The 27,320-nt window shown below is 35.5% G+C and overlaps 2 protein-coding genes and 1 pseudogene across 4 annotated transcripts; 2 read left to right on the top strand and 1 right to left on the bottom strand.

Annotated features, from left to right (window-relative positions):
- The first annotated feature begins 827 nt into the window (after positions 1-827).
- On the top strand, positions 828-26,520 carry LOC142521838 (AUGMIN subunit 6-like; annotated as a pseudogene).
- LOC142521689 (uncharacterized) lies at positions 2,930-5,666 on the top strand. Of its 2 annotated transcripts, XM_075624819.1 has the most exons (3): positions 2,962-3,059; positions 4,216-4,309; positions 5,359-5,666. In XM_075624819.1, the coding sequence occupies exons 1-3, from the start codon at positions 2,968-2,970 to the stop codon at positions 5,575-5,577; spliced, it is 405 nt and encodes a 134-aa protein (XP_075480934.1). In that variant the 5' UTR covers positions 2,962-2,967; the 3' UTR covers positions 5,578-5,666. The 2 variants fall into 2 exon arrangements, 1 of the variants encoding a protein (XP_075480934.1); XR_012814362.1 differs by lacking the exon at positions 4,216-4,309 and having other exon boundaries at positions 2,930-3,059.
- LOC142523415 (uncharacterized) lies at positions 9,368-10,723 on the bottom strand. 2 transcript variants are annotated; one of them, XM_075627199.1, is made up of 4 exons: positions 10,631-10,723; positions 10,348-10,496; positions 9,733-9,832; positions 9,368-9,655 (listed from the first exon to the last, which is right to left on the bottom strand). In XM_075627199.1, the coding sequence occupies exons 1-4, from the start codon at positions 10,685-10,687 to the stop codon at positions 9,395-9,397; spliced, it is 567 nt and encodes a 188-aa protein (XP_075483314.1). In that variant the 5' UTR covers positions 10,688-10,723; the 3' UTR covers positions 9,368-9,394. The 2 variants fall into 2 exon arrangements, with proteins under 2 accessions (XP_075483314.1, XP_075483313.1); XM_075627198.1 differs by lacking the exons at positions 10,348-10,496; positions 10,631-10,723 and adding an exon at positions 10,090-10,159 and having other exon boundaries at positions 9,733-10,002.
- Positions 26,521-27,320: the final 800 nt, after the last annotated feature.

The following is a 27,320-nucleotide window of genomic DNA, read 5'->3' as shown; positions in this document are numbered from 1 at the left end:
CTATAGCGTAATTTCAGTGAACTAATAGGGGGATTTTACAATTTAGATAATTCCAAAGGCTGCATTTTAAAAGTCAAAACTTCAAAAAAGACGTGAAGTAAAAGCGGAAACGAAATCTAATCGGAAAACCAAATTGATGTTGCTGAAATCCGGGATGGTAGCTGAGAGGTCGGATCTTCACTTGGGGGGCTCGGATTGGACCTTCGAAATCTGGAAGCACAAACAAGAAGGTTAGAAGGGGCCGAAAGGTTGTTCCGGCGTAGCCTCTCCGACGCTCAAGTCAGAGAATAGAAAACCGAGAGAATATTATGTGTGTAGAGCGAGTGAGTATATGAATGAATAAATAAAGAACGAAGCCTGGTATTTATAGGAGAACAATAGAGTCCTGATTTGGTAGATTTAGATCCTCAGAATCTTGTGAAAGATTTAGTTAGATCCTGTGCCAGATTTGGTTAGATCTTAGTTGGCTTGATTTGGTTAGATCTTAGTGGGCTTGATTTCTATGGGCTACTCGTTAACGTCTAGGTAAAAGTTCTCATAAGCATGAGCCCGCCTATCATCTTGGTCTCTCGCAAGCTCGGCTCGGGAGGTCGGCCAAAACATTACCAATCGGTGCGATGACCTCATCTTGGAGGTCGGCATAGGGGCTAGGCACTATTTTTCCTGTCGCGATTACAGGCGTTTGAGAGGTCGGCCGAGATGACCTCCCGCCAACTTCGCAGTAGATGATCTCTCAAGAGTTTTTGAACGCTAGGCCACTAACTATCTGGGCTACAGAGAGTGGGCCGGACCCATCCTCGGTCCGGGGTATCACAAAGTTACCCGATTTGAGTGCATGTGGAATGACGATGGACAAAGAGAAGGAGCGGGAGATAGAGCTGGAGAGTGCAATGTACACGAATTGCTTGCTGCTCGGGCTGGATCCGAACTTAATCAGGGTCGGGTCGAACAGGGGCACCCCTCGGGTCGGCCTCTTCCGCCATTCAATCTGCCAAGGAAATTTTATTGTTTTAAATTTGTTTCCTTTTGTTGTGTTGTGTATGATATATTGAGACGTGTTGGAGTGTGGATCTTATTGCAGGATTTTGACAAGGTGTGGCCAATTTTTGACTCAGCTCAGTCAAGAGATTTTCGGAAGGTGAATTTTAGTTCAATGCTTTGATTATGTATGCTTTGTAATATTGGGTGATTTTGTTTGGACTGAGTTGCTACTGTTATTTCTTTCCATGTGTGGTGTTTGGGGAAACATTTAGGTCGTTCAAGGGATTATAAGTGAGCTGGAATCACAAGGAGCATTGCCCAGGTGCAATTCAAGGGTTTCATCAGCTTGCAACTTACTGTGGGCCGAGGTTGGTATATGTGGATTTTAACTAGTATTTAGACCGATTAAGCTACGGAGTTGGTTGTTTTTCCGATGTTAAGACGATGACACTTTAGAAATGTGGTAGCAACGAGACATTATAACTGGACTACGGGAGTGTGACTACTGACCAAATAATGGTAATGAAAATTAAGAAAAGCTATTAGAAGCTAATTATGGTTTGGACAGCGCTGTCATCTTATCAATTTACTGAGTAGTATCTCATTCTTAACTCTTGCTGATATATGTTGTGACTGATGATGTCTTGCTACAGTAGCATGAAAGGGAATTAATGCATCTTTTTTTCCTAGCATAAATTGTGTTAGACTTAGAAGGGTGTTTGACTAAGCTTATTAAAATCAGCTCATGAGTTGTTTTAAAAATAAGTTGTTAAAGTGTTCGAATAAACATATTTTAAACAAATTAAAGATGTTGATATATTGACATTTTAAGATCTTTTTATTGTTAAAATTACCAAAACGAGTATAATATTACGAAGGTTATCTAAAAATAGTTTCAAATTTTTATCATAAATGCTAAACTTTTATGGGACAATTGTATTAAAATCCCTAATACCACTTCAAAGTTTGTGTTCAGTCCCTAGTGTAAAACAAATATATTCTCACTCCCTGACAAAACCATTTCATATGTTTTAACTCCCTCGTAAGCATGAAATTACCTAATTGACCTCATTTTTAATTAAAACTCATTTTTACCATTAAAATCCCTAACACCATCTGTATTTGGGATTTTAATACTATTACCCCAATCCCCCATCGGCTTCGTGAGAAGAAATCCCATGATGGGTCTGTGTGAAACCTCATTTACTTGAAGCTCAAAATCTTGAAGATTGTCGTGCAGAAAAAATTCATCGAAGGGAACAAAAAGTAAAGGTGAGTTTCTTTCCTCAAACTTTCTCATTTTTTTCGTGAAATTTCCAGCTTTTAGGTAGTTCGTGAAATTCCAGCTTTTAGTGAGTTTGTGTTTATTTGTTTCAATTTAATGATTTTCTTATGTTTTTTAATTGTTATTGTGTGTTTTTTATTGTTTTAAATCCATTATTTATTTGAATTCCACCGATTGAATTTCGAAAATGTAGGGTTTTGTATTATGATTGTTTTTTAGAATAACGTAAAAGCAATTCAAGTATCTTGTGGTCTTAATCATACAGCTGCCTTATTTGAATACAAAGCAGTGTAAAGATGAATGCAGAAATTATTTTTAGATTTCTCGATTAATGCAATTTTATCCTCAATTTTTATGTTTTAGTTCTTGAATGATAAAGTTGTTAATTTTGTTTAAAAATTTTCTGAAAATTCTTTAAAGTCTTGAAATGTGCATATCAATTACTTTTGTATGTTTTTTTTATTAGGTGCAAAATGGAATATGAAAGTGGGTCTTGCAACCTGTCGTTTTTGGGTAGCTGTAAATGCAAGAAACAGGTTGTTTTTGATTTCAATTTTCAGCGGGTTGTAGTTTGCTGGACATTTTTGAGAGACTTGGAAAAAAATGTGCTGAGATTACTCCTGAAGCTATGATTCTGCAATACGTAGCCCCCCAACACAAGATGAACGTGACTTTGAACGACGATGCATGATGTCCTAAATATGATTCATCTTCATATGTGTATGAAGCTCAGCATGATTGAATTGAGGGCAGAGAGTAAAAACGAACATGTCCGCAACCAAAATATTCGGAGGTAAAATATATTAGATTTATGTCCTTGTTTAGTTTTGATAATTTTTTTATATTTTAATTTATCAAGCATGAAATTGTGCATTAATTGAGATTATTGTGGTTATATAATTTGTTCTATGTTATAATAATATAAATATGTTTTGTTGTCATGATATGAATTATTTGACGATACTAATATTATTTACATTCCATACTTTGAATTTTTTATGTTAAGTTATTTTTGTATCTTGCACTTAACAAGTTTATATCATATTGGTAAGGGTTGATGAGGAAGACAGACAGAGAAATAGTGGTAACGAAGCTGATCAAGCCTCTTTGAGTAATACACTAGATGCTTGGATTAATTGTATTCGTGGTGTAGGTCAAACATTCAAAGATGCTGCTGACTTTAGAAGATGTGTTAAAAATTATGCTGTTTCTACAAGACATTTATTTTTGTACAGAAAGAATGATAGCGAAAAAGTCACTGTTACTTGTACTGACATTAGTTGTGGATGGAGAATTTATGCTTCTAAATACAAAGCAGACAATATATTTGCGATCCGAAAATGCAATTTAGAGCATACATGTGGTGAGAATAATCTACATAGTAGAGGACATCCTAGAGCAGATGCAACATGGATAGCTAATGTGGTGAAAGGCAAACTTATAGGAGAGCCCTCTTATCGTCCTTGTACAAATCAAAAAGACTTACAAAGAGATTATGGTGTAGAGTTAAACTATCGCAATGTGTGGAAGGACAAGGAGTTAGCGATGCATGATATTCATGGCACAGATAAGGGATGCTATGATAGACTAAGATGGTATTGTCGAGCTGTTAAAGAAACGAATCCTGGAAGTGTTGCTGAGTGTGAGATTGATATCGAAACTAACAAATTTAAACGACTATTCATTTGTTTGCACGCATGTGTAGTTGGTTTTGTTACTGGTTGCAAACCGTTGATTTTTTTGGACGGGACTCATATAAATAATAAGTTTAAAGGTTGTATCCTACTTGCTGTGTCGAAGGATGCCAATGATGATCTTTTCACAATTGCTTATTCTGTAGTGGACGCGGAGAATGATATTAATTGGGAATGGTTTTGTTATCATCTGAGAAGTGTTTTGCTTTCGTGTCAAAGCATTCCATTCAATGAGTACACGTTTTTCTCTGACAGACATCCTGGGATTATCAAGGCAGTTAATCTACTATTTACGGGCAGTCACCATGCGTACTGCTTGAGACATTTAGTTGATAATTTTGTGAAAGTGGTACATAATCAATTACTTATTTTTATGTAGAACGTTCTTTTTTTTATATGTATAAATAGATGTATTTAATCTGATTTTTTTGTAACCATTTTAGGTGTTGCGTAAGCTATCCAAAACATAACAAAAAGCATTGGTCTTCGGTATTCAAAAAAGCTGCTTATGCTCCATCTTTGCAGGAGCATGAACAACATATAAAAAATATCCTGGAGTCCATGCCACTTGCTAGGGATTTTATTTTAAATTCTGAACCACAGAGTTGGGAAAATGCATTGTTTCTTGGCAATAGATGGGGTGTTATAAATAATAACATCGCCGAATGTTGGAATAATTGGGTTAAAGCAGATCGTTATCTCCCTATCGTGGGTATGGTGGACCATATACGAGTACAGATCATGAACATGATGCACGAACGACGTGAATCAACAGCTATTATGGTTAAAGAATTAAGTCCAAAAAAGGAGAAAGCTATTGGTAGTGTATATGTGGAATCCCGGAAGTTGAGAGTGCACCGGTCTTGTAATTGGAGGTTTGAAGTAGTCGATGGTGAAAAATCATTTGCTATTGACTTGAAAGCCATGACATGTTCATGTAGATATTGGCAAATCAACAAGCTTCCTCGCAAGCATGCTTGCGCCGCTATTGAGTCGAAGTCGATGTCGTTTTATGATTTTTGCGACAAGTATTTCAAAATTGAAATGTATCGCCAAACGTACAGAGGAATTATTAATCCCATCCCAACGTTTGACATTAATGAGTCTTATCTTGATGATGGAAATGTAATCAATGCTCCTGATGTGAGGAGTCAGCCTGGTCGTAGGAAAACCAAGAGGATACCATCGCAAATCGAATCACGTGTGTCAAAGTGTAGTCGTTGTCATAAGGGAGGACATAACAGACGTAGCTGCAAAGAAGCTATAAACTAGCTGTTATTGTTTCATGAAAATGGTGTTTCAATGTTTTTATTATTACTATCTTACTGTTAGTATCTATCAATATTCAGTATTTTTGTTTATGATTGACACCTGAAATATTTTTTGAAACATTAACAGGAAAAAGAGAGTGCTGGAAGGGGAATCAAGCATGTTGATACCAGTGAGAAGTCGTACGCGTTCGAGTGGAAGCATTGGTGGTTTACGCATTATGTGATTGTTTTGTTTTTGAAAATGTTGGGAAAGAGTTGGTTTGGTTTGCCTTACTGTCATGTTGTTTTAGTGCTTGTTGATGTCTTGTATTCTTATATGTTCTCTGGAAAAAAACTTGGGCTTTAGGTTGTTGTTTATGTTAATCTTTTAAGTTGGAGAATTTATTGTTTTGTTTGTGTTAGGTGTTAAGCACTTCAATATGTATTTCTATTTATTGTTATTTGTTTCTGGAAGGTTTGGTGTTTCATTTGTTCATTTTTTAATGTTTGGTTTAAGGAGTGTTTCAAATGGTACATATCAATTTTGAATAGATATTTGAGTACAAAAATTGCTTAATTTGGTATATTATGTGTAAATATGAGTACAAATATTAAATAATTAGGAATATTTTGTGCACAAGAAAACTGTACTCATATTATACCGGAAATACAAAATATGAGTACAGTTTTCTTGTGCACAAAATATTCCTAATTATTTAATATTTGTACTCATATTTACACATAATATACCAAATTAAGCAATTTTTGTACTCAAATATCTGTTCAAAATTGATATGTACCATTTGAACACTCCTTAAACCAAACATTAAAAAATGAACAAATGAAACACCAAACCTTCTATACCGGAAATACAAAATACATGTCCAAATTGGAAGTTGTTGACTATTCAAACGTTATTCAATTAATGTAATATTTAGTCATACATTAATATGAACAGAGTTTTGAATACAAATTTTACTTTCTTGTGTATAGTATGTGTAAATTGGAGTACAAATATTAATAGTCGAGTATATTTTGAGCTAGAGAAAAAGATATATTTTCGGTCGAAATTATAGTGTGTCAATTTCAAGCTACATAAATTGTCAGATTGAGTATATACGTTAAAGAATCGAGAACAATGTACATATGAATTGAGTACAATGACTTGTCAATCCAACACATCGTAGAGTAGTTCTTCTATTCATGCCTAAGATCACCAATTTAACAGTTTAATCGAGTACTAAAATTCATGTTATATGTTATGAGGAACATTACACAATAAATCAGGTATACATGTACATGAATCGAGTACTAAAATTCATGTTATATGTCAATTTCATGAATTCTACACATATTCAGTTTGAGTACTCGATTTGTGAACATGTATACCTGATTTTAAAACATTTATACCCGTTTTACTGTGAATTGTGCTCTATTATTTAAAATATATACTCAATCACACATCTTGTGAGCATGTATCTTAATCGAGTACTAAAATTCATGTCATATGTTATGTGAACACTACACAATAAATCGGGTATACATGTGTTTATATCAGGTATACATGTACATCAATCGAGTACTAGAATTCATGTTATATGTCAATTTCATGAATTCTACACATATTCAATTTGATTACTCGATTTGTGAACATGTATACCTGATTTTAAAACATTTATACCCGATTTACCGTGAATTGTGCTCTATTATTTAATATATATACTCAATCACACATCTTCTGGGCATGTATATTAATCGAGTACTAAAATTCATGTCATATGTTATGTGGAACATTACACAATAAATCGGGTATACATGTACATTAATATCAGGTATACATGTACATCAGTCGAGTACTAGAATTCATGTTATATGTCAATTTCATGAATTCTACACATATTCAATTTGAGTACTCGATTTGTGAACATGTATACCTGATTTTAAAACATTTATACCCGATTTACCGTGAATTGTGCTCTATTATTTAATATATATACTCAATCACACATCTTCTGGGCATGTATATTAATCGAGTACTAAAATTCATGTCATATGCTATGTGGAACATTACACAATAAATCGGGTATACATGTGTTTATATCAGGTATACATGTACATCAATCGAGTACTATAATTCATGTTATATGTCAATTTCATGAATTCTAGACATCTTCAATTTGAGTACTCGATTTGTGAACATGTATACCTGATTTTAAAACATGTATACCCGATTTACTGTGAATTGTGCTCTATTATTTAATATATATACTCAATCACACATCCTGTGGGCTTCGAAATTGACATAATAACTTCTTCACCCAGATATACGAATACATGTGAGATACAATACTTGATCGAGCAAAACTTGCACTGTGGAATCCTTAATAAAAATATGATTTTGTATGCTCAAAAATTAATCGCAAGTGCACGATGTCAAGTAATAGTATAATGTACTTGAGTACGAGTATCTTCCAATGAAGACTGTATTTAACAATTATTATTTTCAGTTATTAAATCTTTATTAACGAGATTTGGATGGTTGTTTTAGTACTACTATGCTCAATTACATATGCAAATAAAATGATTCAAGAATGGAATAATGAAATATAATATCTAAAATGGTTGATTAAAATTCAATGAGAAATGAATTTGTTGGGAATATCGGTTCACCTACTCGTCGCTAATTAATTAATTCGTTCGATAGTGATTGTATGCTTCCGACAGGATTTCCTATTCAATTGAACACAGTCTCTCGAGCTATGCCAAACTAATTCTACTCGATGTAATAATTAAATGTCTTTAATTATTTATCAAGAGTGAATCGCATTTCAATCTATGAAATCCCCTAGTTTTCGACCCTTAGGACTATGACTATCGGCGCGTATCCAAGAATAAACCAACAATTGAAATCATGTTAAAATCAGGTATACATGTACATTAATATCAGGTATACATGTACATCAATCGAGTACTAGAATTCATGTTATATGTCAATTTCATGAATTCTACACATGTTCAATTTGAGTACTCGATTTGTGAACATGTATACCTGATTTTAAAACATTTATACCCGATTTATTGTGCTCTATTATTTAATATATATACTCAATCACACATCTTGTAGGCATGTATATTAATCGAGTACTAAAATTCATGTCATATGTTATGTGGAACATTACACAATAAATCGGGTATACATGTGTTTATATCAGGTATACATGTACATCAATCGAGTACTAGAATTCATGATATATGTCAATTTCATGAATTCTACACATATTCAATTTGAGTACTCGATTTGTGAACATGTATACCTGATTTTAAAACATTTATACCCGATTTAGTGTGAATTGTGCTCTATTATTTAATATATATACTCAATCACACATCTTCTGGGCATGTATATTAATCGAGTACTAAAATTCATGTCATATGTTATTCGGAACATTACACAATAAATCGGGTATACATGTGTTTATATCAGGTATACATGTACATCAATCAAGTACTAGAGTTCATGTTATATGTCAATTTCATGAATTCTATACATCTTCAATTCAAGTACTCGATTTGTGAACATGTATACCTGATTTTAAAACATTTATACCCGATTTACTGTGAATTGTGCTCTATTATTTAATATATATACTCAATCACACATCTTCTGGGCATGTATATTAATCGAGTACTCAATCGGGCATTTTATGTCTGGTATCTATTCATGCTGGATTATGTAACTTATATACTCACTCGGGCATTTTATGTACTTTGAAGTTGAAAAAATGCAAGCACTTCATCGGATAATGATTTGGTGATCCTAGCATGAATAGATGAACTACTCTACGTTGTGCTGGATTGACATGTCATTGTACTCGATTCATGTGTACATTGTCCTCCAGTACACTATTGTGTGTTTACTAATGTATGACTAAATATTAGATTAGTTAGATATACTCGATTATTTAACATTTGTACTCAACGTTACGCATAATATACCCAATAAAGCAATTTTTGTACTCAATTTTCTCTTCTAAATTGATATGTACCATTTCAAATACCACGATAATAATCAATTGTGTGTCTTCATTACATAATTTAAAACAACAATTAAACATAGACTTCAAATGTTCAAACTCCAGTACTACTGTAACTTCTAAACCATCAGAATAGTGAGGAGTAATTAATTACTCAAACTTGTTTTTCAACAATCCATTTTCATCAGATAATATTGTGGCTGCCAAACGTGCTCGATAAGTGTCCATCTTCACATCTTGTGCATAGCTCCACATCTCATCTGTGTCACGGGCTAGACATTCCAACCACATGCATGCATAGACACCACAATCGATGGTTGCACCTTGTTGACGACAAGGTTCTCTTAACACTGGCTCACTTACAAGGTCGAATCCCGATAAGTGACGTATGGAACCAGCCAAAAACTTTGTCTGCAACAAACAATACTTTCAAAATTTAATCTTAATTTGTATTTACATAAACTTTGAACATTTCAAAGTAAACTTACATAAACTTTGGCTTTCCCAACTGAGAATGGATCATGCATGGAGTTCCACAGTTTAAATATCCCTTCATCTCTTTTGTAAACCAACAAAAACCAATGCCACCTGTCATTCATAGGGAAAATGATGTATCTGCATCTTCTAAATAATTCTCCAGTCAGTTCGTGTAGTCTAGCCATCGTGAAAGATGTCATCAGTGAAAGAAAACCTCCATAATCATTCCGATGTACCATCGATCTTTTCCCATGTTGTTCTAATTTCGTAAGGACTTCTTTCTACACATTCAAGAACACATATACTCATTTATCTTAAGATAGTAAAACGAAAACAAAAAATAACACAAAACTCAGACTGCTACGAACCTGCACCATTGTGTCCATGCAATAAATCTCAAATCCATGATGCAAACTTTTCTTTTGCATAATTCTCATGTGAACATTAATTATCTCAGACTCAACAGGATCACCAAAAAGAAAATGACATAATATCGGTCCACTTAAACTCATAACCGTATCTTGCCAAACGACAACACTACAAAATAGAAAATTCAATTTAATTAAAAAAATTGGGACACATTATTACGAAAATAAGAAGAAGAAACATATGGAAGATCAACGTACTCCAACTCTTTTCTAGCAAGAAAGTTTGTCACCAATTTTCTCTCTTCATCAGCAGCTTCTTCATGTCCACAGAAATCTGATCTACCTTGAAACACATCCATGGCAACCTTGCCAGGAGTATTGCCTTTCTTCTCAACGTCTACAACTTCCTGTCCAAAAGCGGCGATATATTCAGCAATATAACAGAAAATCCAAACATCAATAACAATAATAGTACTGAAAAACAGAAAAACTAAATTAAACTTAATACAATCGATTTGGAAATAATTGACACTTCATTTACCTGTTTTTTCACCTTCCTCTGACGTCTTGGTGTTGAGCTAGGTGGAGTCACAAACATGGAACCTTTTTTTTTCTTTACACGATCATCCCTAGCCCTCACATGATCCGCAATTGAAGATTCAGAAACCGTTTTCTTCTCCACTTCAGAAGTAGCAACAAAACTGCCACCAATGCTCTCATCAACACAAGCATTCAAAGAATGGGATTCATCTAACTCTTTGTTTTCTTTATCTAAATCAGAAACAACTGCATTTACCACTACGTCAACAAAATCACCAAAGTTAGCTCTTGCATCATGTGGTGACTCAAAAGTCATCTTTTCTTCTGTTTTATCAACCTTTTCCTCAGACTCAACAACATTTTAACGCTTATCCGCCACATACCTTTTTCCCTTCGTTCTACGTCGAACCTTTTCACCCTCTAACTCAGCACATCTCTTTCTCAGTATCTTTAACTCATTCATTTGTTTCATCACAAGTTTCTCAAAACGTTTTACTTCAGATCTATTCGTTTCTTGCTTTAAACCAAGATTCATGTCCACTAACAACTTCTCATCCTCACAAAATGGATGTATCGACAGAACCTATTCACAAATAAAAATAAATACAACTGTCAATCAACTAAACATTAATTTTGCACAACTAGATTAATAAACTAAAATAATTATAAGTACCTGGGTTGAATCTATGTGTTTCAACAATGTTTCAGTGCCAGCTGCATTTAATGGGATATTGCTCTTCCCCCAACAAAACAACCGAGGGTAAACATTTAAACCACGCCTTACTCCTAACACTGGGACTGTCTCATATAACCAAGCCTAAAACAAAAAATAAAATAAAAGTTAATGACAAATACTAAGATCATAATTAGTAAAGCTGAATACTAACCATCAATCCAACCGTGCATCCATCGACATAAAGTTTTTTCCCGATCTGACATATTTCTCGATATAAAAATCGGAAGGCAGCATCTCCCCAAGCATATTCAAAAAAATTCGTAAGATCATAGAGATAAGAAAATAAAAATCCAGGAGTGATATAATTGCCCGTGGGAAATATTATGCAGTTGAAAATGAACAAAATGAAAGTTCTCACAAAATCATCAATATCATATTTATCGTCACTTCTTGCAAGGAAAATCAATTTTTCATAAATGGCTATTCGCTTGGCATTGGTGACCTTGCCGTCAAAATGACGTGTCAAATATTTGGACTCCATTTTCAGGTCCAAGTCAACTGGTTGTCCAATGTGATGTAGGCCGAGCACAACAGAGAAATCAGCTGATTTGAAAGGGATGGTAATATTATCACCAACAAAAAAAGAACATGAATCACCCTGAAATGTGTTCAGAAAATAATCGATCCGCCCACTACTGATAGCAAGGACTGACATATCAATCCAGTTGGCGAAAGGAGTATCATTTATCCGACTCATATGCTGCTCACCTAGAATTGGCTTCAATTCGCCCATCACAGTTTTAAAATATGGAGGGGAACATCGTGAAAAATATTCTTTACCACTATTCTTCTCATTATAATCATGACTTAGTTTGTCTTCTACAATAGTTTCTACATTAAAAAACATAAAACAATTATACAATAACTATTACAAACACAATTACAAAAAAGAATAAGAAACAGAACATAATTGCATATACAAAAAACAAAAAACAGCATTTAGACATGTCTATTTGATCAACAAATCTAGTCATGGTATTATACGCAAAAAAATTATTTGCACTGGCCACAACAAGTAGACGGAAAATTCCAAAATAATCACATAAAAATTGAATTGTGCATAACACAAGGAATTTGGAACAACACCTTCGAAATCAAGCACAAGTACTAATTTTTGAATTTAATCAAAATTTCTAAAAATATTAACAATACAACTAAAAAATTCGAATGAATAACAATATCAAGCACAAAGCCTATAAATTGGGGAAAAAAGGTTGTCAATAACCTAAAACAAACAATAACAGTTTCAAAACCACAAAAAAGTTTCCACAACTAACAAACCCTAGACATTGAGGAAAATGTGGTTCTCGTTCGTACCTTGCTTGGATTTCTCGTTCGTACCTTGCTTCGATTTCTTCTTAATTCGAGTTCTTCGACATTTATTCGAGGTGCTAGCTTCTGCAGATTTGTTTGTCGCCTTTTTTCTCCCCATTTGCTGCGTCTCAGTTGATATCGTGATTTCCTCTCACTCGGCCGAACAAGCTCTGAAGAAGAAGGGAGAGAAGATATAATATAAAGGAGGGTAGTAATGAGTTTTAATTAAATAGGAGGGTAATTCGGTATTTGCCTCTTCATTGGGGAGTTTAAACATACAAATACAATTTGTCAGGCATTGAATATAAATAAAATAACTATTGAGTACTGACCGTAAAGTTCAGAACCCCAATAGGAATTTATGTGCAATTTGCCGAACTTTTATTTAAAAAATAAAAATATTTCATATTTTAATTTAGAAAAATGATGTTCTTTGGAAATTTCTTTTTTTTTTTAAAAAAAAAAGTAAGTTCACCCTAGTTTTTTTCAAAAACATCTTAGTAAGCCGTCAAACAGCTTGTTTAAGTTTTAAGTTTTGACCGCTTATGAGTTGTTTGACCAAATTGTTGCCAAACAAATTGGAAGAGCTTATAAGCTCAGTCAAATACCCTCTTATTTATTTAAGAGATTGAAAGAGTTGATCCCCGGTTTCAAATATTAAAAATATGGTAAATCCCTTTACCCAGAACAACTTCTGATTTTCTACATGGTAACCAGCTCTGAGAAAGCACGTTCCTTCAATGCTGTTTTTTTGTGGAGTGAGATTCTATTTTTTCCCTGGCAATTCTGATGATCCATGTCTGTTGATAGATACCGAGATCTTCTCATCAAATTGTTTTGCTCAGAAATGATTTATTCCAAATCTTGGATTATGATCTTACCTTATTTGGATCTAATTGCTTCTTCGAGGCATTTATGAACTGATGATTGCTTGATGTCATTGTCAATGATAATTTACATATGCTAATTGCAGGTTTGTTGAACTTTTATGGCAACTCTCCCTGCATGATTTGAGGGAAGTTCATAGGCGAACATTCGCAGCTGATGTGGCATCAAATCCACTTTCGGCTCCCCTGACTGATGTAGCTTTCTCTCATGCAGCTACACCTACACTACTTCCTGTAACTAAGGTATCCATTTCATATTTTATGCCGATAAACAAGGAGATTGACAGGATTCTGTTATCATCTGATGATACAATCCACAACTTCCCTCTCAATCTTCGTCCTTACACCCCACTTCTGCCACCTGCTGATTGGTGCATTGAGTTCATCACATGAAAGTTTATTTACCCCTTTAATTATTTGCATACTATGGGATATTGCTTCAAAAATTAGTCTCTTGAATGTTAGACTTAATTGGGTGTTATTACTTTGAAATGCACTCACTATGTGAATAATTATTTACTGCTGAAAGAGCGATCTTCATCTTTCATAGCTTCCTCTATTTGTCCACTGTATGTTCTTGCCACATGAATTTTCTTGCCTCTTACGATAGTTAGTTTCCTATGAGACATGAACAAAGAAAGGAAGAAATTAATAAGTTACTTTTCTTTTGATACTTTTACCTCTTTATTAGCCATCTGATACCAGTTACTAATGTAATGATATTTACTCATAGCTTACACAAAATTGTTACTTGTCTTCTTTGTTCTTCCTCTTTAGAGGACTAAACAATCTGCCAAAGCTTATTCTTATTTATAATTATAAAGTCAGAGGATCTAGAGATGTATTTTAACTTATTGAGGCCCCTGATGTTTTTTTTTAACTGTAATGAATCAGCCCAGAATTTTATTTGACCTTTCCACGTGTGATATATCCGTACCTTTCCACATGAGATATATCCATCTATAGGTTTGTATGATTTTCAGGAAAATTTAATCATCCCAAGGTTTCTAAGCATCACAATGTTTTAATGTATTATAAACAGGCTAGAATAGCTCTTTAAAGAAGAAGATTTCTGAAAAGTGCAGAAACTGCAGTTCAAAGGCAGGCCATGCGGTCCAGTTTGGCACATGAAATGACAGCGGAGTTTCGTGGTCTCTGTGCTGAAGAGGTAAAAATATCATTTGAGGTATCATGTCTGTTATATCAGATTGTGTGTTGAGGATGGACATGTGCTTACATTTTATTTGGGTTCACAGGCGTATCTGCAGCAAGAGCTTGAAAAGCTGCATGATTTAAGAAATAAAGTTAAATTGGATAGTGAACTCTGGGATGAGCTTGTATCCAGCTCTAGTCAGAATTCTCACATGGTTCAAAGAGCTACTCATTTGTGGGACTCACTGCTATCTCGCAAGAGTAAGTTACATTACATTTTGGTCTTCTTAATTTTCTAACATTTCAAGTTCCTCAGTTTGATTTCTTAGAATCCTGCTATAAAGTTCCACACACAGTTTTTGGGGGATGTTGTATGTGTCAAGTTTTGTGAAAATTTCTTATTTATACATAATGATAGTTTATTAAGTAGATTACGTTCTCTTACTACGTCCTGCTTTATTTTTACTTTATATGAGACATGACGGGGCATTTGCTATTAAATTTAGGAATTCATGTTCAAAATCTATATTTTCTCTTGTTTTTCTTTCAAAGATTCAAGCCATGTGATTTGAAACATGATATATTGTATTTGTTAGTTCAATGAATATCAGCCAGCTAAAGTTCAGTTTGATTGGAAAATGAGTGATCAACAACACCTTTTAGTTTCAACTTATAGAATACTGAGCACAATCGTTTCCATGCATAATCTTGTTTAGGTCAACATGAGGTTCTTGCTTCAGGCCCAATTGAGGATCTTATAGTCCATCGCGAGCATTGGTAATATCGGTAACTTCATTTTCTTCATTAGCTCCCCTTATATTTGTGCCTTACACGATGCTTCAGGTATCGCATATCTGGTTCATCGTTGCTAGCAGCGATGGATCAAAGTTCGGTAATTCCATCTGCTAATTTAACTCCTGAACGGTCAGACACTGAGGAAACGGAGGGTTTACAGTGTTGGATCCCGGTTTTCTACACGCCCAAACGCAGCGGAAGTTTAAAAATTTTGATTTCAACGTAAAAACTTCTTTCAAATATTCTAGTGCTATTTGAAAGAGGAACAAATCTTCTGGTCGTGGACCTGATTAGAAGAAAGGAGTCCCTTGAAGAAAGTTCGTAGGGATTCATCAAGAGCTAGATCCGTCATACCGGATCAGTTGGTGCCATGTGATTTATTCACAAAAGGTGTGCCGCCGCGCTGCGCACGATGCGTGCGCGCCCCGCGCACAGGGCCACCTGCTGCTGCCCGAAACGTTCGGGCAGCGGGGCGGGCAGCGAGGGCGGCTGCCCGGGATCATCTCGGGAACCGTGCTGGATGTTGGGCCTGAATTGTTTGGGCCTAAGGTGCAATTTTCTGAATTTTAAAATTTTTGGGTAAAATTGATATTTTTGAAAATTGGTTCAATTTTTATTTTGGAAAATTAAAATTTTCTTGTGAAATAAATAATTAGAATATGATTTTAATTATTTATGGTAAAATGAGTTTTACAAGAAATCAATTATTATTGATTTAATTAGAAATTAAATAAAGGTGTTTATTTAATTTATTAAATTCTTTAATAATTGTGGTGGTTAGTGATAAAATTATTAGATATATGATTTATCAATTAATTAAATTGTTTAATTAAATTGATGTTAATATTTGATATTAAATGCATGAAGGATGATCGAGAGCCTTGACCAATGTGTTAGGTGTATGTTAGGATATTTTACTGTTTTATTCGTTTTTTTTAATATTTGATATTTTTAAAGTGGGCCTGGTTTATGGCCCGTTCCCACCCCATGAGATGTATCCCTTATGTGCCATGGCTATTTAATTGTAATTATTAGAAATAGTGGGAGATCAAGACTGAAGATGGTGGGCCCGATGATCAAGATGAAGACATGTAAAATATTGGAAGCTCTTGTAATTGTTGCATTTGCATCCCTGCATTCACCTAGGTTTTGGACCTGGATCCATGTCTGGATCACATGGATCTAATAGTGTTGGCGATCGATCATCCTTATTTATTGTTGAATGTCATATTATGATATATGCGATATATAGTAGTATGCATGTATGTATATTATTATATAATATAGTTGCATGAATCCGGCAAACATACAAACTCGTGGCACGCGATTTTTAAATTAAAATGATGAGACAATTTTAAAATTAAAATCCCTCATTTTGAATAAGATTCAAAATTTATATCAAACCGAAAAAGTAAAAATTAAAGGAGTTTAATTTTTCCTTGCCTTCCATCAACCGTGGTTGCATGTTGATCGCTACCCGCGGACAGTGTCTGGCTCATATTATTGGGGAGGCCTGTACGCCGGAAAGCTGTGACTTCCACCGGACATATGATGTGAATTGAGTAGAACTCCCATGACTTCGGCTCATATTATTGGGGGAACTCATGGCGACCGTCTACTACAATTCAATATTGATGGGTTGGTTTGACACGCGAAAATAAACGACGTCATATTATTGGGTTCTTATTAAACGTGAGGCAAAACACGCGGAGGTTGCATCGGGATGCAATTGGACTCTACCTTTTAGAAATTATAATTGGCTGATATTATTCGGGATTATAATTGGCTAATTGGACTCTACGTGCCCACTAAGGAAATACGATTTCCCTTTTTCATCAGAGGGTGGTGGAAATGTCAAAATAGTGGGAGGGAGATTTATAAAATAAAATCCATATTTTATATCTTAAAATTATTTTAAAATAATCAGCAACAATTATTCTGTTTCCACATCAGTATATTTTTCGATTTCGTCACACAATCCTATTTTGTTATTAACAAGCTAATCGAATCTAATTTTCAAGACTGGTTGAGAAAATTGTTCTGAATTCAGAGAAAATAGCATACACACTAATGCCAGTCCTGTTGAACTGACAAAGCATACAAGATAGTAGGACCATAGTATGCAAGCTAAAGTGTGATGTTATCGCTTTTACGTCAAATGAACTGTAGGGACAGTTTGAGGAAATTTTGAATGCTGCTGACATTCGAATGCACGTGTGCAAGAGTTGCATGGTGCATGAAACTATGCACACCACTTTCAAGGAGCTCATGACTACACGCATGCAAGACAGGGCTTTGGCCCATGAGCATGGTGTACGTATGACTGGGCTTATTAAGAATGTGATGGGCCTGGAATATGTGATTCCTAATGAGTTACTAGATAACATCAATTTGTTGTCTTTCTCATCCTCATTTGACGGGGTTTTGGTGAACTTCAATTTGAATAAGATAGATGATAGCCTTGAAGAGTTAGTCAATACGCTTATAACTTATGAGATCACCATAAAACAGGGAATTGTTATTTTTCTTATGGCCCTCTCGTCAGACGAAAATGGCCCACAAGGTAAGGGAAAGAAACGTTCTGCCCCTCACAAGAAAAACAATCCCAATAAGAAGCAAACTCTGAAAGACACTTAAAAGGCCTACAAAGCCCGATAAGTTAGAACATATTTATTTCACTGCAAGAAGTCCGGACATAAGAAATTATATGTGTCCAGAAATGTTCTGGAAACGATAAGTGAATGTCCAAGTAAACACGATTTCAACAACAAACAAAAGAAAGTTAGATGATCCAAATCCCACACAAATATGGCACGCTAGACTATGTCACATTTCCCAAAGAAGTATGCACAAACTAGTGGGAGAAGGCATGTTTGACTTGTCAGACATAAATTCTCTACCTGCTTGTGAGTCTTGTCTAAAAGGAAAAACGACTAAGACTCCGTTCGATGGAAACGTGGAACGTGCGCATGGTCTGTTGGATTTGATCCACACAGATATTTGTGGCCCGCTAAGTGTTAGCACAGAATATGGGCAATCCTACTTCATTACCTTTACTGATGACCATTCGAGGTATGGGTATATTTACGAAACACAAATCTGAAGCATTTGAAAGGTTCGAATAATTCAGATCTGAAGTAGGAAAACAGCTAGAAAGGAGTACTAAGACACTTCGATCTGATCGAGATGGAGAATACTTGAGTGCTGAATTTTTGGGTTATCTAAAAGAGAATGTGATTCTCTCACAGTGGACTCCACCAGCAACACCACAGTTGAATGGTGTTTCTGAACGTCGAAATCGAACCTTGATGGATATGGTTCGATCTATGATGGGATTCACTGAATTGCCTATATCGTTTTGGGGCTTTGCGCTTGAAACTGCGGCAATGTTGTTGAATAAGGTCCATACAAAAGCAGTGGATAAAACACCATATGAGATATGGATGGGAAAAACTCTCAAATATTCTTACATGAGAATTTGGAGATGTTCTGCTTACGTGAAGTAGACAGTGGGAGACAAATTGGATAGTAGATCCACTTTGTGCTACTTTGTAGGATATCCAAAGAATTCTGTTGGATATTATTTCTATCATCCCAATGAAGCAAAAGTGTTTGTTTCAAGAAATGCCACTTTTCGGAAAAGAAATTTCTATTAGATAGAAAAGGCAAGATGATAGAACTTGAAGAAATTCAAGATACTCCCTCAACTATAGGAGTTGAACCCATTTCCCAAGAACCAGTAGTTGAAGTACAAGTTCCTAGAAGGTCTGATAGGGTTATTAGACCGCCTGCAAGATATACGCTTCTTCATGAACAAAGCCACGATGAGCATTGTGTTGGATGTGATCCAATGAATTTCAAAGAAGCAATATCTGATACTAATTCAACCAAATGGCTTAAAGCCATGCAGTCAGAAATGGACTCTATGTATTCAAACCAAGTCTAGACATTGGTGGATCAACATGAGGGAATCGTTCCCATAGGGTGCAAATGGATCTACAAAAGAAAGCTTGGGGCGAATGGGAAGGTAGTGACCTTCAAAGCAAGGCTGGTTGCAAAAGATTATACTCAAAAACAAGTAGTTGACTATGAGGAAACATTTTTTCACCAGTTGCTATGTTTAAGTCCATTAGAATACTACTAGCCATAGCAGCATGGTACGACTATGAGATATGGCAAATGGATGTAAAGACTGCATTCCTCAATGGAGACATCAAAGAAGAAATTTATATGTCTCAACCCGAGGGATACACATCAGTAGGAAGTGAGCATAAGGTATGCAAACTTCAGAGATCAATATATGGTCTCAAGCAGGCATCAAGGAGTTGGAACCTCAGATTTGATAGCACTATCAAAGAATTTGGTTTTGCAAAGAATCCTGAGGAATCATGTGTGTACAAGAAAGTTAGTGGGAGTGCGGTGACATTCCTAGTACTTTATGTTGATGATATCCTGCTAATTGGGAATGATGTAGGATTACTGCAATCAACTTAAGTATGGTTAGCCAGTAAATTCTCCGTGAAAGACATGGGTGAAGCATCCTACGTATTGGGAATACAAATCTATAGAGATAGATCAAAGAGGATGCTAGGACTTCACCCAAGTCACTTATATCGATACCATTTTGAAACGATTCTCTATGGAAGAGTCCAAGAGAGGATACTTACCAATGTGTCATGGTATTACTCTATCTAAGGCAATGTGTCCCAAAACTGATGAAGAGATAGAGATGATGACACGAATTCCAAATGCGTCAGCCATTGGTAGTATCATGTATGGTGTGATATAGACACATCCTGATGTTGCTTACGCTCTGAGTGTTACAAGCAGATATCAGGCAAACCCTGGTCCAATGTATTGGAAGGCAGTGAAAGATATTCTTAAGTACTTAAGAAGGACTAAGAACTTGTTCATGGTCTATGGGATGAAGAATCGAAATTGGAAGGCTACACTGATTCTAGCTTCCAATGTGACGTAGATGATTCGAAATCGACCTCTGGCTTTGTATTCATGCTATATGGTGCGGCTGTCTTTTGGAAAGGTTCCAAGCAAGACACCATTGCGGATTCCACCACTGAAGCCGAATACATTGTTGCATCTGATGCAGCCAAAGAGGCAGTTTGGATGAGGAATTTTGTTCAAGAGTTGGGCATTATTCCTAATTGAGTTGATCCAGTCCCGTTGTACTGGGACAACACTGGTGCCATTGCGCAAGCAAAGGAACCAAGGTCTCATCAGTTATCCAAATATGTACTGAGAAAGTTCCACATCATACGTGAGATTGTGGGAAGAGGAGACATATCAGTTGAAACAGTCCCCTCTGCAGATAATGTTGTTGATCTACTTACAAAGCCCTTGCCAGGACCATTGTTTGAAAAGCATCGCGAAGCAATGGGATTATGGGTAGTTGGCTCTAGGGCAAGTGGGAGATTGTTAGAGTAGATGCCCTGCAAGCCAACTGTTGGCTAGGGATTTTATTGACTCAGTTGTAATAAACAATCTTTATTTTAATATAATTTAACTTTTTATGGTCTTGTTATACTTTATCTGTATACCCATGCAAACAGCATAGATAAAGTCCTTGATTATGCTTTAATACAAATGAATCGTAATTCGATGTTGAAACTCATTTGTAAATATTGCATATTCTAAATTCGTTCCTAGTCGATTTAGCCGCCTAAAACAGGGATAAAGGCCGCTTGAGCTCGAGACTAGCATCTGTGATGTTGTGTACTGCGTTTCTTGGTAAGGGCATGGAGCTGTCCAAACATGCAGATGGGTAGTCATATGATGATTATACCGAACAACCCTCCATCGGACTTTCCAAGTGGTTATCATTCATCGAGAGGATAAGTCCGTGGTTATGATTGTACACCATTAGTCCTTACGACCCGGGACAACACTGAGGCTCTATATGCTAGAGCTGTGCTTTGACTCGTTTACCGGCTCCAGGAGAGTCATCAGGTGGCGAGGTTGGGTACAGTTGCGACACATATAGGAGCCAGTGCATTGTAGTCGGGGATTCACCGCTCACCTACGGGTGTGGATATCCTATGTGATCTAATGTAATAATAGTGCATAGAATCTCTGGCCAGAGTATGAGATGTACGTTGGAGAAGGAGTTCTCCAATAGCACACGCGATGCCACTATTATAGTTATCACATAGTTATCGAATTATTATGAAACCCTCGATGAACCAATGGTTGCAGATTCGATCGGGATATATGAGATGAAGGGACCCGTACTGTACGTTAATCATAATCGACTGGTTCTTGCAGGCACTATCAGTGATACCTAGGGAATCATGGGGCGATGCTACTAGACGCTCTTACCATGATCCGATGGGTACAATCAGAAATGAGTTCTGACATTCTTAATCAAGGTGTTGATGAAAAGAATGGGACTAACTAGGGTAAGCCCGAATAAAGGATTATGTCCTGAATCACAATGAGTTGTGAACCCACGGCTAGCTGTATCCCTGAACCATTGAGGGTCACACAAGCACTGGATCGTTTGTTCCCGTTGAGAGAATAAATTCAAAGAGTTGAATTTATAGTAATTAAATTTTGAGAAAATAAATTCAAGGAGTTGAATTTATGATAATTAAATTTTGAGAAAATAAATTCAAGGAGTTGAATTTATAAGATAGTAAATTCAAGAGTTGAATTTATGAAATTTGGAGATAATAAATTCAAGGAGTTGAATTTATAAAATTTGAGAATTTAATTTATTAAACTCAAATGTTGGGTTTATTAAATATTAAATTTTGGAGGTGATAGAAATTCAATGAGTTGAATTTATACTTTAAATAATAAATTCAAATGTTGAATTTATAATGTATTTAATTTATTAAGCTCAAGAGTTGAGTTGATTAATTAATAAATTAAATATGGTGGATAATATGTTTAATGGGCTTGTAGGAGTACAAGTCTAACATATTAAATAATTAAAGTTATTAATGGGCCAGGATTAATGGATTAAACTAGTGTGACTAGCCCAATCAATTAATCAAGTCCATTAAGGTTAATTATGGAATTTAGGTCAAGATTATTGTGTTTAAGGAAATAAATATATATTGACCTAGCCTCCACCAATTCAATGGGGATTCACGAGAGGAACACAAAAATTCCTCCATAATATTTTGGCCACTTTTTCAAGAAAAATAATTTTGAGTCCTCTCTCAAAATTTTGATTTCAACGTAAAAACTTCTTTCAAATATTCTAGTGCTATTTGAAAGAGGAACAAATCTTCTGGTCGTGGACCTGATTAGAAAAGAGTCCCTTGAAGAAAGTTCGTAGGGATTCATCAAGAGCTAGATCCGTCATACCGGATCAGTTAATGCCATGTGATTTATTCACAAAAGGTATAACTTTTAAACGCCCTATGTATGTTTAAGTTAAAATCATACGAACGTCCAAACATATTTTGATTGTTATACCTTTTGTGAATAAATCACATGACACCAACTGATCCAGTATGACGGATCTAGCTCTTGATGAATCCCTACGAACTTTCTTAGAGTTACTCCTTTCTTCTAATCAGGTCCACGACCAGAAGATTTTTGTTCCTCTTTCAAATAGCACTAGAATATTTGAAAGAAGTTTTTTTACGTTGAAATCAAAATTTTGAGAGAGGACTCAAAATTATTTTTCTTGAAAAAGTGGCCAAAATATTATGGAGGAATTTTTGTTTTCCTCTCGTGAATCCCCATTGAATTGGTGGAGGCTAGGTCAATATATATTTATTTCCTTAAACACAATAATCTTGACCTAAATTCCATAATTAATCTTAATGGACTTGATTAATTGATTGGGCTAGTCACACTAGTTTAATCCATTAATCCTGGCCCATTAATAACTTTAATTATTTAATATGTTAGACTTGTACTCCTACAAGCCCATTAAACATATTATCCATCATATTTAATTTATTAATTAATCAACTCAACTCTTGAGCTTAATAAATTAAATACATTATAAATTCAACATTTGAATTTATTATTTAAAGTATAAATTCAACTCATTGAATTTCTATCACCTCCAAAATTTAATATTTAATAAACCCAACATTTGAGTTTAATAAATTAAATTCTCAAATTTCATAAATTCAACTCCTTGAATTTATTATCTCCAAATTTCATAAATTCAACTCTTGAATTTACTATCTTATAAATTCAACTCCTTGAATTTATTTTCTCAAAATTTAATTATCATAAATTCAACTCCTTGAATTTACTATAAATTCAACTCTTTGAATTTATTCTCTCAACGGGAACAAACGATCCAGTGCTTGTGTGACCCTCAATGGTTCAGGGATACATCTAGCCGTGGGTTCACAACTCATTGTGATTCAGGACATAATCCTTTATTCGGGCTTACCCTAGTTAGTCCCATTCTTTTCATCAACACCTTGATTAAGAATGTCAGAACTCATTTCTGATTGTACCCATCGGATCATGGTAAGAGCGTCTAGTAGCATCGCCCCATGATTCCCTAGGTATCACTGATAGTGCCTGCAAGAACCAGTCGATTATGATTAACGTACAGTACGGTCCCTTCATCTCATATATCCCGATCGAATCTGCAACCATTGGTTCATCGAGGGTTGCATAATAATTCGATAACTATGTGATAACTATAATAGTGGCATCGCGTGTACTATTGGAGAACTCCTTCTCCAACGTACATCTCATACTCTGGCCAGAGATTCTATGCACTATTATTACATTAGATCACATAGGATATCCACACCCGTAGGTGAGCGGTGAATCCCCGACTACAATGCACTGGCTCCTATATGTGTCGCAACTGTACCCAACCTCGCCACCTGATGACTCTCCTGGAGCCGGTAAACGAGTCAAAGCACAGCTCTAGCATATAGAGCCTCAGTGTTGTCCCGGGTCGTAAGGACTAATGGTGTACAATCATAACCACGGACTTATCCTCTCGATGAATGATAACCACTTGGAAAGTCCGATGGAGGGTTGTTCGGTATAATCATCATATGACTACCCATCTGCATGTTTGGACAGCTCCATGCCCTTACCAAGAAACGCAGTACACAACATTACAGATGCTAGTCTCGAGCTCAAGCGGCCTTTATCCCTGTTTTAGGCGGCTAAATCGACTAGGAACGAATTTAGAATATGCAGTGTTTACAAATGAGTTTCAACATCGAATTACGATTCATTTGTATTAAAGCATAATCAAGGACTTTATCTATGCTGTTTGCATGGGTATACATATAAAGTATAACAAGACCATAAAAAGTTAAATTATATTAAAATAAAAATTGTTTATTACAACTGAGTCAATAAAATCCCTAGCCAACAGTTGGCTTGCAGGGCATCTGCTCTAACATAAAGAAATGTCTAAACAATGAAAGAAAAAGTAACTCTGATGTTTCACTCTCTTGTGGAAATGAAGAAAAGTCTCCTTGGTTAGATGAAAGAAACACGAGAGGGCAGCATACTGTTGACATAGCAGAAGTCTTGCGACGTTGGACCCATGTTTTGCAGCGCATTCACAAGCAATCATTCCAATTGGTATGCTGCTTTATGCAGAATCAATTTTTTCCTTGCTTGCAAATAAATTTTTTCAGTCAGGGCATTAGTTGCTCTATGAGAGTTTGGATTGTGAATAGTTCTTGACGTGATTACGTTCCTGACCAAACCTGCCCTAAACGTCCTTTTATCAAATGTATTTTGTGTCCTTGGTATTGTGATTCCATCTTCTCATTGCTCATTGAAATTGTACAGTGCCTTTGTGAGACAGATGTATAAAATGAGTGACTTGGATAAGATTTTATTGGAGAGATTGGTGAATTGAGAATAGGTTATGCATATGAGCTTTCTGTTTATCCATGTTAGTTGAAGTATAAAACTTGCACACTCATGTATTTGCTGTATCAAATTGAGTTCCTTTTTTATTTTTGACGGAATAGGTCCACTCAATTTCACGTAGTTTGTAAAATTTCTCTATCGGAATACCAGTGCATAGTGCTCCTACATAGTTGGTGTTTAGGTGTGGCAGGTTCTTTTGCATAAATTGTTCATTTGCTAATTGGCTTGCACATTACCTTAAAATACTTCTTTTCGGTTAAAATTCAAATTGTGTTCTTGGAGAAACTATTCTGATTTACAAAGTCATTGAAAAATGAGCGAGTTGCAAGTGTGTACTTGGAGAAATTATTGCGAGGAATTGTCCGTTTAACTTCCAGTGGTCACCTTGCAATTTCAGAGGCCAAACATGTGTTTGGGAAAAATTGCAATCATAATGTCCAATGAATTTATAAAAGGGTAAAGATTTCCATTTAATATAAAGGAGCCTAATTGTGACTATGATGACCTATTTAACAATAAAAATGTAAATTCAAAAATGTTTACTGATTTTGTCACGTTGTCACTTGTTTTTTTTCAAGTTTTACCATACTGACTGTTTATGCTGGACATTTGGAGACATGTTTCATGCTAACTTTGACACTGGCAAAAACAAATGATGGTGAAGGTCCAGCGCTCCTACAGAGTGTGCATGATGGTGGTACCATCATTCATGCTGAATCTTTGGCTGCAACCCTTGCTGAACATGCGTTATCCAGGTGAACAATGGTTTAACTAACGTACTTTATGTGTTTGCTGTGATGCAGAGTTTACGAGTTTGTTCAGACTGTTGATGATTGTTCCATGAAGCTTACACCTCATGCTAAATGGTTCTTTGATACTTACACCACATTTAGCTGAACTAAGTTTAATAAGAACCTTGTTGGCTTATTTTATCTTTCTATGTGTTGTGAAGTGGTCAAGTCAGTTGTTGATTTTGTAAATTTTCAAAATGTACATGTTCTTATCAATCAACTAAAAGATGTTGCTCCAGCTATACAAGACTCGATCACGTAGCTTACAAAAGATGTTAATAGTATTTCTTCCAATCTTCCTCCTCTTGTGAAGCTTAGATCAACCTCACCTGTCCAGGCACAGAACAGTGGAGTCAGTTTGCAAGTGTCGTGAAGTTTGAACTTGTGAGTTTGACGCACACAAGATACAGAGCCTAAAGTGTACTTTACGAGAGAACTCTCAAAATCGAGTGATCTACTTGAGGGCGATCGTTTATTTCTTGGAGTGACGTGAGAGGTTTTGTAGAGAGGACAAAAAAAAAAGAAAAAAAGAGAGTCGAGTGAATTTTCATTGGAGTGACCAGTGAGGATTCGTGGTGAGGAAACTTGATCTTTTATTGTTTTATATTAACATTTTCTTTCAGATAAAATGGTTGACGATCTCCAATTTCAAACTAAATTAAGAGGATTGGATAGAGTGTGGGAGAAGGAGTTTAAGCCCTTACGTTATAGGTCTAGGCGGTGCGAGGAAGAGGAGACGTATGATAGACAGGTTGGTGAGAATAGGCAAGGTAGAAGATTTGGATGGAATAGATCATTGCATTTGGATTGTGATGATGATAGGCGATGTGAGGAGAATAGAAGAGTGGGCAGAAGAAGTGAACGTGATATGCATAGGGAGTCGTTGACATCCACTTGGCGGACGAGCTTGGAATAGAAAATCATTGCTAGGCCAATGAAGGAGTCAAGACGTCAAACTACCAATCAAGGTACATTTAACAACTCAAATTCTTGTACTTGTGATATTATATGTTGTTGGTGTTTAGCAGTTGGGCATTATATCAGCCAATGTCCACGTGAGGAAGTGACCGTAGTAGAATCGTCCGTTGAGCTTGAACCTCAAATTGTGGTTGAGGTTGTAATTGAGCCTGAATTTGAGTTTGAGGTTGATGTCGTAGTTGAACTTGAATCTGA

This window comes from Primulina tabacum, chromosome 13, assembly GCF_025594145.1.
Source record: "Primulina tabacum isolate GXHZ01 chromosome 13, ASM2559414v2, whole genome shotgun sequence".
NCBI classification, from domain to species: domain Eukaryota; kingdom Viridiplantae; phylum Streptophyta; class Magnoliopsida; order Lamiales; family Gesneriaceae; genus Primulina; species Primulina tabacum.
The sequence above is the reverse complement of the archived record's forward strand: the minus strand, read 5'-3'. Positions and strand labels throughout refer to the sequence as shown.